We start from the raw sequence: 17233 nt of genomic DNA, 5'->3' as shown, positions 1-17233 counted from the left end.
AGTGGAGAACATCAGCCTTGAATGTACACATCTATATTCAGACTCTGTCTACTGTCATCAGCCCTGCCATAACTCGATGGACCAGAAGTACCTCTGCGTGAACAGCCTGTCTTTGTTCCTGTTGAGTAAACCAGGACCTAACGGCAGGATTATGACTTCAGGCACAGGTGGGGGATGGGAAGATGGTAAATAAATCCACCCTTTTGACCTGTGAATGTGTGATCAGAGGTTAGTGTTTATTTTAGATAAGACACACCTCAGAAACTTGCAAACCTGAATGAGAAAATGGCTAAATGTGTCACTGGCTTTGTAACTTGTAGAAAATAAAAAAATAACGTCTGGAGATTTGGTGTATGACATATCTTAAAATCTGTTCTCTGTCCTGTGCTTTGGAACTTCATAGAATACTTTCAGCATTATGCAGAGGTGAACAAAATGTGTTATGATATTCATGGGAAGCAGCTTGTTGCTAATAATGTAACTTTCTTGATAGTTTTTTTTTTTCTCTTTCTGCCTCAGGCTGTCTTACACCTCTGTCTCACTCTCTGTTGCCATACCACCCAGACTTCAGTGCAAATATCTGCTTGAGCACACAGCCCGAGCAAACAAATAATCATGCTTTTCACATTGTAGAATACAAACTTGACTTTTAGTTTCATTAACAAACACTAAGGGTTATCTTTTACAGTTTGCATCAACCATTTGAATTCCTCTTAATAATACGGGTCTGCTACAAACCTAACCTTTTCTTTCACTCACTGCAAGCCAGTCAGTTGTTGCTCAATCATCCCAACAGATATGGACCTCTTGTTTTCATTAGCATGAAAAGCAAGCTTTATAACTGATGGCTAATGAAAAAAACTGCCCATGGAGCACAGTTCTCTGAGCATAATGGAGGCCTTGTCTGTGCAGACAGCCACTGGTTCCAACCAACACCTCACTACATGAGGGAATTGCCTGGAATAACAGAGAGTACTGTATGTGATAACTTTTCTCACACACTCCTAGCTTGGCTGCAGAGCAGTAGAGACTTACAGGAGACAAATGACATGCTTCTATAAAAAGACATTTTAAATATTTATACCAAACACAAAAAAATAACAAATTCAATGTCAACTTTAAGTAGCTTCACTAATTAGATGAAATTCTATCACACGACCATCTTCCTCATTTAAATGTCTCCCCATTGGTTGGCGCATCCATCTATCGCTTTGGCTCAGAGCAAGGTTGCTTGACAACTGCGAGCCAGACTGAGATAAAAATTTGTTGTGGTCCACAGGGAACAAAGCTTTGTATATTTGATGACCTTCTGACGTTTGGTGAAATGGAGAAAGGCTGGGGTATGCTTCCTTCAAAATAGTTGTTCAAAAATGTTTGATCATCTCTACAGTCAAACACCATGACCAAGCAGCAGTCTATGAAGGCAGCAAGAAAAGTCTGCTGCCACAGAGGGCTGAGACTGGGAACAGCACACATTTTCAGTCCAATATGATTTATTCACTGTCTAAATGACATTACACAATATTGTCCACCTGTCTTCCCAAATTAGCCCACATACAAGAAATCTTATGGTATATACATATGGTTTTTGGGGGCAGGGTGGCCATGACTCAGGGGGTTGAGCGATCGCCCACCAATTGGAAGGTCAGTGGTTTAGTCCCTGGCTTCTCCAGTCTGCCTGCCAAAGTATCCCTGGACAAGATACTGAACCCCAGATTGCCCCTGATTTACCACTGGAGTGTGAATGTGTGTATGTATGTGTTAGAGCACTTAGTATATGTAGCATAAGTGCTGTATAAATGTGTGTGTGAATGTGGCCTGTTGTGTGCAGCGTTTTGAGCCATCAATATGACTAGGAAGTGCTATACATAAGTGCAATCCATTTTGTGATCTGTAGCAATAAAAATGGCCAAAAACTGAGGTTTAGTTAGTCACTTTCAGTATGTGTAGAAAACAAGCAGAGTTCTGGTACCAAGGACAAATTTATTTAAGTTGTCTGTGGTGCTAAGGATTATCGCTGGCATTTATTTTGTGTTTTGTCTCCATTTTTGGTCTTTATTGCTCCATGCTGTGTAGTATTTTTCTACATTTCCCAGGGGGACATGTGCCCGTAGATGTCTTCTCAGCAGAGAAAGGAAAACATTTCAAACACCTGATGTTCCTTCCTTTCCTGTTTTATTTTGATATACTCAGCTGTCTTGTCGTTGCAGATGCTTCACTTCCTGCCCCCAGTGTCTCTCACCTCTGTGATTATGTGCACTGCCCTAATATGTTGCACCTGTCTCATTACCTCCTGGAATTCAGTCATATGCACTGTTATGTGTTTAACATCCTCACCTCAAGTCTGTGTTGCATTATAGTGTAAAAAATTCAAATATGAACAAAAATACAACTCAATTATTTTTATCAACTTTGGCTCCTACATTTCCCAGCCCCTAATTGGGAGGTAATAAGGTAACCAATTCTTCTTCTTTTCTGAACCGTGGTGATACTCCTGTGAGGGAGTTTGCAAGGTCTGGGCCCTGCTGAAGTTCACCGTTCAGTGAGGTCCCTTGAAAGTCTACAGTCTTCTGAATCAGTATGTGTGTGATCTTTAAGTGGGCTGTTGAGAATCCATCCGAGCACAGTTCTGCCTCTACTGTTAATCACTTGCCATGGCTCTAACACTTTGTATGTATTTAAACTAACTAACTTAGGTGCTGAGGTGCCATACTTAGACTTTCATCATCGTCTTGCATAACTTCATCCAATACTGTGGTAATGCCAGCATGTGGTTGAAAATGATCATACTCAGCATAAACTTTAAGCCTTACAGTAGAAGCCAACTCTGTTTGAATCTCCAGCTCTTCCCTTTCAGCCTTTAACTGGGCTTCTTTCAGTGCCAGTTTCTGCTTCTTCTTTAATACTGCCGCTCTAGCAACTCCACCCTTCATACTGTATATCATAGCCTGACTTATAGAATTTTTTATTCCTTAAAATATGGCAAAAATAGATTTTTTTAAAATGGCTGTTGACAATATTTTCTGATTTATGGAGTGATAAGAAGCAATATCCTGAATCCCCCTTGTAAAAAATATTTGACTCTAATATGTCAACAAAATGAAACAAGGATTTTGAACAAGGCTTTATCCAATCTTCAGATTTATGTTCTGTGCATATTTAATTAGGTAGTGCCTCATTTGTGTATTTAAACACAACATTCCAAAAAACAATTTATAGATAAAATAATTATTTTAAAGTGAGTAGTCATCTGGGAAGTTTCATGGTGATATCTGTTAGACTTGCCTTAAGTGATCTACAGTTCAGCATTACTCTTGAACTTGCTGGGCCGCTGGCTATCACTTAGAGGGGATTGTACCTGCTCACCAAAATTACATAGAGCAACGACGGGTGTTCAGGACGGGTGTGTTCAGGGTGTTCTCCCTATTAAGAGTAAGTGTACCACCATAATGATTCTGAAACTGTTAAGGTAAAATTGTCACATAATGTTGCTGTTGCTACCTTAAAGAAACTGGTTTAACAGAGAGAATTCTCCTTCTCTTTCCCTTTTTCCCCCGTATTTCCATACGCCAGTCCAGCAGGGGGCGGTAATACGACACGCATGTTTGCCAACAGCCAGTACAAGCCAGGGAAGAAAGAAAAGAGTCGCGCACGAGCAGTTCAAAAGAAGGAGAAAGGTTTTTGTTGTCCTTCCTGGACATCGTTGGTTAGCATCTTAGCACTGACATGGATTTAAACCTAACGTCATACTGTACTGTGTTGGATAAAAAGAGCCAGTCTAAATTTCTGTGCTACACACAGAAAAAAAACGGAGTACTTTGTGTTAGGTGAGTCTATTAAAAACGCACAGGAAAGAGACCTCAGAGGTGCTCGCTACTGGACTGCGAGAGAGCTACACTTTATTATTCCGGTGCTTATCAGGAACATTATTAGAACCACAAACTAGACGTAGTGTTAAACTGAATAATTGGTAGCTTCTCAAAATGACGGTATATTCATATTCCATCCAGCAGCATGAAATGTTCACACAATGTAGAGATTAAGAATGAGATAGAGTGCTCATTGAAGCACTGATCACCATCTTACTGATAGGAATTAATCTCCAAATGAGTTTCTGAGTATGTAGAGTGTGTGCAGAGTGTCCCTTAAAATCAGTAATGCAATCTACAGTTGTTTTCTTATGATAAATTGCCTTTATGCTGTTACATTGGATAACAGTTCTCTCCTTCAGAGAGCAGGAACAGGGGTGTAGGTCCCTACACAATAATATGAACATGTGCCACAAGGGGTTAATAATCCCAACTGTTGTCCCTCCACAAGATTATTGTTTTCTAAAAGCCTTTTTAGACCTTGTCAGCAAGATTTTTATTCACCCTCATGATTTTTGAGACCATGTAATGAAGTACCTTGTGGGTGTGCATGTTTTTATCAGTATGTCATCCCCCTGTGTGAATGACTGACACTATTTCCTTCATCATGATTTTGTTCATCTGCTGTAGTTTGACTGATGCTGCTGATGTTTGGAGCACAGACTACACTGAGGACACACTGAACCAGTTTGTAAGTTTCACCTCCACATCCCCAGGATTTTCACTCAGTTCATCAGTGAATGTGTTGACTGTGTACCTGCTGTGGCACTGGTTTTAATTATACCCATTTATTTAGAGACAGAGGTTTGCCTTGAAATCTACAGAGGATTATATTTTAAAACTCAGGTAAGATTACAATCTGTCCTTTAAAAACCCCTTTGTTCAAGGTTATTTCCAGCCCTCTATTGTACAGTGTTACATTTAGGTTATGTACCAATTTCTGGCCTTATACACCCAATGCATAATCCATCCTCAAACTGAAAAAAAAAAACAGCCAGGACCCTTGGCAAAACAAAAACAGTGTTTTAATTTGTCACATGACTCGGTGTATGTTGAACCCTTTTTTGTGGTGTTTGTTAGATGGTTCAGGTCCATCTTCTCTCTCCACAAAATTGGTCTGATAATGTTTTTTTCTGTAATTGTACAATCTGGAAAAAAAACGGATTCATAATATTTTGCATTTTATTTTAAGTGATTGATTTTTAGTTGTTTAATATACTTTAGTTAATAATTAAGTAATGGAAAACCATTTCTTTTAAAATTCCCACTCTGACATTTTGGTTTATTTTGTATTTAGGTTTTATATACTGTTCAAAAGTGTAACAGTTATCATAAACTTATTTTATCTAGGTTTCTACAAATTAACCTAGATAAATTAGACAATGTTAGTTGTAATGAAGTTCAAGCTGTTACGGAGTGTAATCTACTATAACAGTGCACTCTGAGAGCATGTTCTCATATTTTGCACACATCTCACAAGTAACACAGAGGAAAGACACTGAATACACATAGGTAACACACAAGAACCACATGTTTCACAGCTGAGAAGAACTGTTTCATGAATTTCAATAACCTGTGAGCTAAAGATGGCAGCAACACAGCAAATGGTGACAAAACATAACCCCAATTCCAAAAAGGTTGGGACGCTGTGTAAAATGTAAATGAAAACAGAATACAATGATTTGCAAATCTCATCAACCCATATTTTATTCCCAATAGAACATAAACAACATATCAGATGTTGAAACTGAGACATTTTGCATTCTGTTTTTATTTACATTTTACACAGCGTCCCAACTTTTTTGGAATTGGGGTTATATGTGAGGAAAGACGCACACCAGTCAATGATAATGTTCAAACACTGAAATGTGACCCACTGTTTTGTTTTAAAGATGGTTATGATTGTTTGCGTTATGATAGATTGTTGATGTAAAGTTTGTCGGAATATTCTAACAGGCTGTTTCACAATGGTACAGTATTGTCTGAGGGTAACATTCAGACAGACAAACCTGAGAATAGGGTTGCAGAGGGTCAAAAAATGTCCGGTAAATTTCCAGAAACTTTTCAGAAACTTTCCTTGGGAAGCTGGGGAATTTTGAAAATATACACAGAGAAATTAGAAATTTGTAATTTATACAAACTGTATCATATACAAACATAAATCTAAACGTTTTGTTTTGTGATAAGCAGACGTGTGCAAATTAATACAAATTAATTAATTTATTTTTTGCTAGCTAAACTTTATTTACCCCTGTAATATGATGAAAACTTAGTTGATTGCATGTAGTCCGTGAGCTCAAATGCTGTAGTGTGGCTGTAGTTTACCTTTCATCTCCAAAATTCTTGAAAAAATAGTCGCCTCCCAACTTCACCTGCATTTAACTTCAAATAGCCTCTATGAACCTTTCCAGTCTGGCTTCTGCTCCCAACATAGTACAGAAACCGCCCTCATTAAAATCACCAGTGACCTCCTCATTGCAGCTGACACCGGTTTACCCTCCATCCTCATCCTCCTTGAACTGAGTGCAGCCTTTGACACCATCTCACACCCCATCCTTCTCAGTAGACTCTCCTCCATTGGCATCACTCACACCCCCCTCGATTGGTTCCACTCCTATCTCTCAGGCCGCACTCAGTTCATACTGTTAAAATCCTTCAAATCCAACCCCTCCCCAGTCTCTACAGGTGTGACAGTGTCTTTATCACTTACCTTCTCCCCCTTGGCAATATCTTCCATAAATTCCATTTCTACTGATTCGTGGATGACCCACAGCTTTACCTCTCCAGCGACCCAAACACCACTTTCCCACCTTCCTCCCTCACCTCCTGTTTATCGGAGATAAAATCCTGGTTCACCTCAAACTTTCTAAAATTAAACATCTATAAGACTAAAATCCTTATTATTGGCACCAAATCCACTCTATCCAAAGTTGACAGCTTCTCCCTCACTATCAACAGCTCCCCAGTTTCCCCTTCCACCTAAGTTAAGAGTCTGGGTGTCATCCTCGACAGCACACTGTCATTCCAATCTCATATTAATAACATCACCCGGTCTGCATACTTCCATCTACGCAACATTAATCGACTCCGCCCCTCCCTCACCCCTCATGCTGCTTCCATCCTTGTCCACAGCCTCATCACCTCCCACATTGATTACTGCAACTCTCTCCTCTTTGGCCTCCTTCACAAGTCCCTCCATAAGCTTCAACTGGTCCAGAATTCTGCTGGGGTGGGGAGCACAGCAGCTGAAAGCTGTGCTCTAGAACTCTCTGCCACCAGCCCTCCAAAACATTGACTCTCTTCAAATCCAGTCTCAAAACTCATCTGTTTTAGATTTCCTACTCACTTTGACCATCCTACTGCAACTTCACCGCCCTACATTTCTTTTATGTTGATTCTATCCATTGTTGTTTTATTGATTATTGTATATTGTGGAGTTTTATTGACTATTGTCTGTTGTACAGTTCTTTTGATTACTGTATATTGTACAGTGTCCTTGAGTGTTCAGAAAGGCGCTTATAAATAAAATCTATTGTTATTATTATTATTATTATTGTTATTATTATTGTTATTATTATTGTGAGCAGGATCCTAGAAATGATCTGTGCATGTGATGGAGGAATGCACAGTGCAGGGTAGAAATTCAACTGAATTTACATTAAATCTGGTTGCTTTAACCAAGATTAAGCTGCAAGATGTTGTTTTTTCAACTACATTTAAGTTCCCTGTTATAGGCTAACCTGCAATTTTGCAGATTTCCAGTTTATTCCTGTTAATTTCCATTGATTCCCATATATTCTCATTAATTCCCATGGAAAGTTTCCAACTTTGAAAATTCCCTGAATTTTGAATTTTCTGCCACTGGCATCATAATGAGTACCATAGAGGGCTAAGAAGTTCAGTGCCAGTGCAGCAGCACAGCCAGCAGCAGAAAATTCTTTGTATTGAGACTGAGTAGCTCCCACATGTCAGTGTGTGGGACTGTGGGGATTATGTGATCATAAAACTGTCCCTTCTGTCCCTCAGGTTGGGTTGTGGTAGCGGGGACGTGTCTGCTGTGGTTCATGACACCGGGGCAGAGCTCCAGGTGGGCTCCAGTCCTGATGACATGACTGTGAACTTAGTCAGACTGGAAGGGTCTAAGGCCACAGAGGAACTGAAGGAGCTGCTGTTCAGGATGGCTGACAGCCTCAATCAGATTGACAGTAAATATACTTTTTTTGTGACCAATTGCAGTTGTTTTACATAAAGTACAGGATTATAGCTTAGGAACGTATGAAGACTTAAACCCAACGCTGACTGTGTTTTTTCATCCCCTCAGTTAGACCTTCTGCCATCAGTCCAGTGAAAAATCACCAGAGGCGTCCCACAGGTATGTTTTTAAGGTGGTAGTAAGGTGTATGAGTGTATGTGTGCATGTGTGTGCGTGTGTGTATGAATATATGGGTGTCTGGAAATTTGGGGGTTTTGTTTGAGTTGCAAACACTGTAAACAGGTTTTACAAAATAAATGTTCATTGTTTGGATATGAGATGTAAAGAAGCTGCAGTTTAAGTTCAAGCTTTTTCAACCAATGACATGTCAGTTGAAGATGACGTGCTTAAATGTTTTATGTATCAGTTGATACATAATATCAGTGTATACATTGTATACAACTTTAAACTTTAACTTTAAATAACATAAACATCTTATTCACCACCGTCTTCACTGTGGCCAACATGATTAGTCCTTAAGTCCTTTATTTAAGCCTCTTTCCTCTTCCCACTGTTAGCTGATTTGGATTTGTATTTTCCAACCAATCAAAATCCAGAATTCTTAGTACCAGTTTGGTGAGCTGTTGATGATGTTGTTGGCACCTCATTGGCAGATATTTTTGTCTCCAGAGTTTGGACCTTGGCAGCAGCAGAGTTGTGCTCCATTAATGACTGTGAAGAGACGACTTCCAGGGACTTCCCTCATCAACCCAGGAACTAAAAAGTAGTGTACCTCTCATAATACTTGAACAGTATCCATATTAATCACTCTGTGAATGTAAATTATACAACAAGTAGTTCCAACCAAGCAATCTGATTGGTCAACAAGACATTTAGAATGCGCTCAAATCAGCATGACAGCAATAATAATAGTTGTATAATCACAGTATTACACGCGAGGGTGTGCTTTAACGTCATTTGAGCACTTCAGTGATGCGGTCCACAAGCATCACTGAAACACACCCTCTCGGTTAATATTGCTTAAGCAACAACTGTTCATCTTTTTGGCAGAAAGCTGCAAGCGACTGGTGTGGCCTTTGATGATGCAGATGAAGACTGATCCTTTCATCAACACAAACTCTTTTTGTCCTCCGTGTTCTTAGGCTGCTGCTGCACAAACAAGAAATGTTCTTTTAATCTAATAACACAACATTATGAAGTTGATACATATTTTTACACAGCTACTTGACTATCTTTATGGTTTACCTCACATCACAATGAAAAATTACATCACATCGATGAGCATCATATTCTTAGACCTCCCTCCTGAATCATGCTTTAACTTCTGATATGTATTTAATTTAATTTGGAAATAAAATAACAAATAAATTGCAACAAATCAGCTCTGACTTTACATTGTAGCATTGTACTTGAAGGAAATTATTCTTGATCCTTAACAGAATCAAAGGTCGAATCAGCCAGGCCCTCACATTCAGGTATTCTTTAAATATGTGCAGCAGTTATCCTGTTTTTCAGATCTCCAAATGCCATCGACACTTTTCTTTTTCCTAACCCATTTGATAAAAGGGGTATTTCTACTCTTGTGACATTATATCCAGATTGAAATCATTCTCTGTGAATGCTTGATCCCCTGACTCAAGTTATAGATCCACTCTGGGAGCCATTTTGCATCTGTGTGTTCACTTTGAAGAAATATGAATCAATAGTATAAATAATAATAATGATGAAGAATGTTGAATACCACATCTTTTAGGAACATTTTCAAAATGCATCTCTTAAAACAACAATAACAAAATATGGTCACACCCAGGAAGGGAAAGAACACTGTATGTGCCACTGTTTGTTTTGCATGTGACACAGTCTATGTGACTTACTCACCCAGGGCAGTGCTGATTTATCACTTTTGCTGCAAATGGCCATAAGAGTGTGTTCTCACATGACATCTACCCTATAATCTTGTAGGCCTCTGTCACGTGGTGCTTTCAAGCTCTACTAAATGTGATGATCAAGAGGCTACACGCAACAGACCTAAACTGTGCAAACTACAGTTCAGTTCAATCCAGTAATGGTCATTATTCACAGGAATCAAAGGTTTTGAATAAAAAATATTTATATTAGGTTGTACAACATGATTTATGGTTGAAATAATAAAGAAAATAATAGTAATAATAATATTAAAGTCGATGCCAGAGGTTCCATTTAGTGGACACATAATTATATGTAGTTTCTTGCTTAAATAAATTTCAGTACACACACACAGTACACAGTAGTGTGCAAATGCTTAAGGCACTTGTAAAAAATAAATAAATAATCAGTAAAATGAAGGGGCTGTCAAAAATAATACCACCGTTGTCAGTCATCGTTGTAGCACTCTTCAGTTCTTCCGCTGTGAAGTAATGAAAAATCTAGTAGTATTCTTAAAGGCTCTGTACTGCTACTCTTCATGGGTTCAACCAGATAAGGATGCTCTGCTCAACAAAGGGCCTTTTTACAGGATGACTTTTGGCTAATTAAAAAAGTAATTAAATATTCATTTTTTGAAATTCAATTCAATTCAGTTTTATTTATATAGCACCAAATCACAACAAGTTATCTCAGGGCATTCATATAGAGCAGGTCTGCACCATACTCTTTACAATATTATTTACAGAGACCCAACAGTTCCCACCATGAGCAGCACTAGGCGACAGTGGAGAGGAAGAACGTCCTTTAACAGGCAGAAACCTCGAGCAGAACCAGATTGAGTGGTTCGTTTCTCAAAAACTGATCTACCTCAACTGGTTGGGTTGAGAGAGTGAGAGAGAGAGAATAATCATAATCATAATAATAATGATAACAGTAGCAGTGTGTGTTGAGCAGGATCGCAGGGGCAGTAGGTTGCTTGTGATCACAGATTCAGATTCTACAGCTCTGGAAGCACAAATACCTGCAGAGAGCAACAGGGAGAGAATAGAGCACAAAACTACAGGAGAGAGAACATACATTGAGTTAATAACCTGCCTGACATTAAAGGCTTTGTACATGATGAGGAGGATTCAAAACTCTATTCTGGATTTTACAGGAAAATATGATCTCTTTTCCAAGTGACTTTTAGTAATCATGGTGCAGCATCTGGGATCTAATTCTCTCTGTTTTCCACTTTTTTTGTTTGGTATGATTTGCCTCATTTTGCTGCTTTTCATCCTCCATCTTTATTATTTCAAAGAGAATACAACTGACTTAGAGTAGGGAAATACAGACAGTCATCTCTCTCTGTACTGCCAGTTTCCTTGGCATCATACTTGAACCAACAGCTTCAGTTGAAGTTTAGAATACATTTTACACTCCTTCAAGAATGGATCTCTTCTGAACAACAGAGGCAATTACAATGAACAAATACCTCCTTCAATCTACATATGGCCAGTATTGTTTTAAGACAGACTTGAAAGTATCCTTTAAACAGATCTGGGCAGATGAATGCAAACACAGAATGTAGGTCTCTAGACTGTAAATCATATAAATGTATGTGCATGGTAAAGCCCAAATATCAAAGTGAAATAACAATAAATAAAATAAAGTTTTGAGTGGAGACTCATTTTGACTTTAAAACAACAAAATAAGAGCACAACCATCCAACACAAAGTTCAGAAACAACTGATTTAATCATACATAAGTTTCAACGCTAACTTCAGATGTTTTGTCCAAATGAGAATCTGATGATGCTTTATGTCCCTAAAAATACACTCATACATCCATATGAAATATAGAAAAAAAGTTAAATACTATTTTTTAATTATTGCACCTAATCTTGTGGTTGCTGGTGACATGAGTTACCTCTTCATTGTTTGACTCCATAATACATTTATGAATTTTTGTTTGTGTCATTTGGCTTATCTCTGATACTTCCTTTTACCATTTTAATGAAAATAAGTTACAAGCGTTGATTTTTTCTAATAACAGAAAGATCCAAATTAAACTCAATGCCATTCCACTGAGAACACAAAGATCAGTGCTATGGTCTTAAATATGTTTTAAATATGTTTTTGTTTGAACTATATGTTATAATAGAGTTCATTCAAATATTTCAGCAACCAACTTCCCTCAAGCAAGAAATTACAAGTTAGTTTTTATTGTTTAATGATAACTCCCTCAATTAGGAAAAAAGCCCAGCAGTGCCGTAATAATCACCAAAAATATAATGGCAATTAGCTGTGAAAGAAGTGGTGAAACAGTATTATTTTGACAGGACAAGTTACAACTCAAATATCACAAAACTCATGAGAGAGACCAGTTAAAACCACATGCCAACATAAAATCAGAGAAACATCCATGTTTTTGAAAATGTGGATTTTTTCACATTTTGAATTCTCTATATTCCTTAAAAAAATTCAAGATCATCTGCAAATCATAAAACATGTCCTGTATCCAAGTTAAGACAACAGATTATTCTGATCTGAAAGTTCTCTTAAGTATCACAGTGATGGTAGTACAGTCATTGTCAGTCAACAATGTCAACATGAGCAGAGTTCACTTCAGTTTCAGACTAGTTAGAATGCTGATTACCTTCAATGGAGTTACTATTATTATACACTGTGTCCGGTTGAGGATCTTCTTGGCTGAGTCTACAACATAATGATATGTTAAAAGCACAAAAGACAGCATTCAGTAGAAAGAGACCAAATTGTACAGTGTCAAAACAAGTTGTTAGAAGGGAGGCACCATCCAGACAATATCCATGCCATGTTCATTCTCTCTGTGCATCTGGCATTAAGTTCAAATAAAAGCCCAACAGCTCACACACATGTCCGCACCTTGCACTTCCCAGGGTGCTTTTCATGAAATCCTCTGTTATTGCAAAATAAATCACACACATCAGTCTGCAGCTGCTTCATTATCCAAAATAAATCATTCATCAATTCTTCTTGCCACAGGAAAATAGACTGTATTACACTACCACTGGGAATCAGCTTCATCATGCTCTCAAGGCAGGTCTAGTTTGGTACAGCAACAAGGGCCCACACTGGTTACATGAGACCTTTTGGCAGGGAGCGTGTACAACCAACTCAGAGTAACCTGTGGTGTCAAACACACAGTTTTTAACATATAACCAATTATATGTTCAGTTGCTAGCAAAGGCAGCCAACGTACTGTATCCATCAGCCATCTAATGAGATACATTCTCAATGAAAATTAATATGGAGACATTCCAGGATAAAGTGCTCAATTGAGATGCAAGCATTGCCGCTGCTGTGACTACAACTCAGTTCCTCCTGGGATAAAGAATTTGAGGCTGAAATACTGAACTACTGGTCCCATATTCCATGGTGCAGAGTTTTGGTCCTCCTCTGGGTTTAATCAGCAGCTCTGTTGTCCTAGGCCTCAGAGCACAGACAGATTGGGGTTTGGATATTCCCTCTGTGACTCTCCTTGTCTCTCTGTAAGTGGCTCATTTCAACAGAGTGTGTCTGTGTTGAAGGAGAGCTGCACCTGCCAAAACACACACACACACACACGCACCAATATGTACAGGTTATCTTATGAGAATTACTTTTTAATCAGCAAATAATGACATAAAAAAAAAATTAAGAAAACATGACACGACCGACAAGTTTAATCAAATCTGAGAAAATAATCCTGATGATATCAGTTTTATCAGGGTTATCTGAGCTTGGGCTTGAAGGTGACACATTTTTAACAGAAAACAAAATGTGTTAGAGTTAAAAATTAATGACATTAACCAGAGGGTCTGCCACTTCAATATTTACAGTATTTCAGTTATTTCAAATGTTTCAAGTGCAAACTTTCAGGAGCAAGCGCTGTAAAAAAAAAAGAAAAAAAAAAAAGAGCCTTATCTATCAACTGCAATGTCATTAGTCTAACAATAACAGTTTGGGGAAACTCTTATGCCATTCTTTTACAAAAAATACTCAAATAATATCAGCTCAGATTCATAATTGACATGTACAACTGAAGTCGGTTGGGTTAATTTCTCAATTAAGGGATGGCAAAAGGTGGTTAAATAACTGCAGCTTCATAGAGAGCTGAAACTATGTAGTTGGCTGCCTTATAATTCACATTGCATACCAGCTTTGTACAATAACAGATAAAGACAATTCAAACAACCCTCTACAGGATTGTAGCTAATTGGCAATTTAATAACTCAGGCTCAGACAGTGCTGAAAAATATTGGATGAAGTGTAATTGTTACTTTCAGGAAACCAGATTTCATTTGATCTTTAGTGTCAACAGTGAGGGGCTGCTGCGCCTAAATCCCTGTGTGCCGTGTGTACTTCATCTGTAGCTCATGTTTAATAGAAAATTTAGGAATTTTATTATATTCAATAAAAAATCTTGATCCACTCACCCTTTCCTCTTCAAAGCTTATCAGTCCTTCATCATCATCACTCTCCAGCTCCTCTGGTGCCTCACTGATCAGAGCATTGAGCTCTGTGTTGGCTGGCCGAGACTTCAACAGGTTGAGGATGTGCTGCAAGGGGGACTGAGCACCACCTGGGGGCAACACCTCCTGCTGCTCTAAGTTGTCACTCTGCTTTTTGGCAAAGTTGACAAACACCTGGGCAGCAATAGAAGGTGATTTTATTTTTTAATTTCTCTTATTCCATCTTTAGTTGTCGCAGTTATGTGTGTAGTTGAGCCAGAGAATTACACATTGACTCACATTGTCCAGAGTGGTCTGACTGACAGAGTAGTCCTCGATGCCCAACACCTCCACCACCTGCTCCATCTTACTGAAGACTTGTGCCAGGGAGATCCACTCTGACTTCAGCTGGTACTGGACCTTGGTGTGGTGACGCTCCTGGGAGCAGAGAGTAGAACGTATGAAACAACTCAAAAATGAGAATATAATATTTTCAAGGCATTCACCAAATCTTAAAAAAAAAGTGCTCCTAGTGCTCCTATTCCCCCAAAAAAGTGATGATGAAAACAAGGGACTTTACCGAAAATGTTTTGTAAAGTCATCATTTTTGTAACTTTGGGGAAAGAGTATAAATGCTTGGAGGTGGGGTTTAGGGTTTGGATTTAAACTTCTGGATGAAAATAATTATTACACATGTAATAATAAAAGGGGACCCTGAATAGTCCCTTTGAGGACCCCACAAAAGAGATGAACTGATCCAGAGACACATCATTGATGCAACATTGTTTTTCAGACCTCTGATTTTGGTCCAGTGCTGAGCAGAGCTGAGGTCAAGGAGAATTAAAACAGAATACAGGTCTGCAGCAGCTGTAAGCAATAAGTCATGGGTGACCTTGACCACAGCACTCTCAGTGCTACACAGAGAGCAAAAAACAGATTTCCAATTGACAGAGAGCAGTTTAACAATTAAAAAAAACTGTGGGAAAGCAATCTGAAGGGCAAATGGATGATTTTGAAAGTGCAAGTGTTCCAGGGTTGACAGAGAGATTTCACTAGTATGATCGAAGTCAACAACAAGCTGTCTAAATTCAGTGTTAATGTGCTGTTGAATCTCCACTATTTAGAGATAAGATGAGATAAGGTAAGATAATCCTTTACTAGTCCCACGATGTGGAAATTTACATTGTTGCAGCAGCATAAGTGATTGAAAAGATTAAAAAAACATAAATATGAGTAAAGGCAAGATAAAAAACAAGATAAAGCTATAAAACATATACACAACAGTATAAACATGAGAATGTAATAAAAAATATTAACAGAAGAGCAATAATCACAGGACTTTATATACAGACAGAAAATGTTCTAAATGCACATTTGAAAATGGCATTGCACACAATGATATGACTGATAGCAGCTGTTTTGGGTTAGGATGGATTAATTAAAGTGCAGAAAAACCTAGTGAATATGTCCATGTGGGTATGTGGTGAACTAGGAGCAGTGCTGGTTGCAGAGTCTGACAGCAGCAGGAAGGAAGGACCTGCGATACCTCTCCTTCACACCTCTCCTTAGTTACTGAAATAATGAAGTTCTTTACATCTCTCAGTCATATTATACTTAAACATTATGCGCTGAGGAGAAAAATAATGGAGTCAGTACAGTGGTATGAATAGAAAATTTGTTGTTACCCTCAATTGCAGGAAAATGTGTTGCTCTCAGTTTTATACCTATTAAAACATTAAAAATGACTGTATTAACACAACTCTGAGAGATCACTTCATAAAGTTCTTATTTCTAAATTTCCTTCTTAGCTATAAACACATTTGGCAGTTGATGAATTTAACTCTGATATCATTGAAAACAACTGCCTGCTGCTGCTAGAAATGAGGTTGATGAGAGTACTGGGACCAAGGTTTGCAATATTTTTTCACTTTAAGTGCTAGCTGCAGTAATCTACCTTCAGCACGGCCTCAGGGAAATTTCTGTTGAAGAATCGAACCACCTCCTTTACATTGGAGCTGCTCTTGGTCCTCACTGTGATCATGTAACCATCCCCAAACCTGGAATATAATAATACAAACATGATTAGCTTTTAATTCTTAAAGTTAATTTCCAGTTTTTAAAACAGTTTAAATAATACTGTAAGTACATTATTTAATATATACACACATACAACTTTTACAGCACAAAAATAACGGTGTGTGAAACTTCACAACAGACAGTGGAGAGAAACAAAAGGATGCACACAGCAAGACTCCTGAGCTGGATTCAAACTGGTAACCTTGCAGTTATACAGGGTGTGCTAGACCACTAGGACATCAGACCAATATCTTTTACAGCAATGGACACTGCACATAATCAGGTTATTCACGGTCACTGACTTTGATGCAGTACTTTAATAATAACCTGTAAAACTTCCTCATCATGAATTATTGTGTTGGTGACCAGTATGTTATACTGAATTTGGAAAAGGGGTATTTTATATTCCTATATATAGTCTATATTATAAGGTCAACAACAGGAGGTCACAGATTGATATTTAATAAATATAATACCCACTGGGTTCAAACCAGGGACTGTATGATTCATAGTCAGCTCCTAAACCCCGAGACTACCAAAACTTCAGCTGAACTGGCGGTCTTTTATCTTCATGGCCTGAATTAAAAATTCATTGAAGTTGTGGGAATGAATGCAGTGAAAAGTTTAAATATTCACAAGGATTTCAAATTTACAGATGAATTCCTGAAACAAATCATACATGATTTAGATCAACACATAAATGTTTTTTTTTTTTTA

The 17233-nt window shown here is 38.1% G+C and overlaps 2 protein-coding genes across 3 annotated transcripts in view; one reads left to right on the top strand and one right to left on the bottom strand.

The window, feature by feature from the left end:
• Window positions 1-3627: 3627 nt before the first annotated feature.
• Window positions 3628-9475, top strand: paxx (PAXX non-homologous end joining factor). Its single transcript, XM_018668903.2, has 7 exons — window positions 3628-3827; window positions 4500-4560; window positions 4666-4715; window positions 7896-8074; window positions 8191-8241; window positions 8752-8845; window positions 9133-9475. The coding sequence occupies exons 1-7, from the start codon at window positions 3727-3729 to the stop codon at window positions 9179-9181; spliced, it is 585 nt and encodes a 194-aa protein (XP_018524419.1). The 5' UTR covers window positions 3628-3726; the 3' UTR covers window positions 9182-9475.
• Window positions 9476-11704: 2229 nt separating this feature from the next.
• abca2 (ATP-binding cassette, sub-family A (ABC1), member 2) overlaps window positions 11705-17233 on the bottom strand; it is an 82946-nt gene continuing 77417 nt past the window's right edge. Inside the window, exons 46-49 of one of the 2 annotated variants that reach the window (XM_018668901.1) lie at window positions 16395-16497; window positions 14741-14878; window positions 14426-14635; window positions 11705-13548 (exon numbers count right to left, since the gene is read on the bottom strand). In XM_018668901.1, the coding sequence (XP_018524417.1) occupies window positions 13513-13548; window positions 14426-14635; window positions 14741-14878; window positions 16395-16497 (487 nt within the window). In that variant the 3' untranslated portion in view covers window positions 11705-13512. The remainder of the gene's footprint in view (window positions 13549-14425; window positions 14636-14740; window positions 14879-16394; window positions 16498-17233) is intronic. The other variant, XM_051075019.1, reaches the window with a different exon arrangement.

The sequence above is a fragment of the Lates calcarifer genome, linkage group LG13 (assembly GCF_001640805.2).
Source record: "Lates calcarifer isolate ASB-BC8 linkage group LG13, TLL_Latcal_v3, whole genome shotgun sequence".
Lineage (NCBI taxonomy): Eukaryota > Metazoa > Chordata > Actinopteri > Centropomidae > Lates > Lates calcarifer.
The sequence above is the reverse complement of the archived record's forward strand: the minus strand, read 5'-3'. Positions and strand labels throughout refer to the sequence as shown.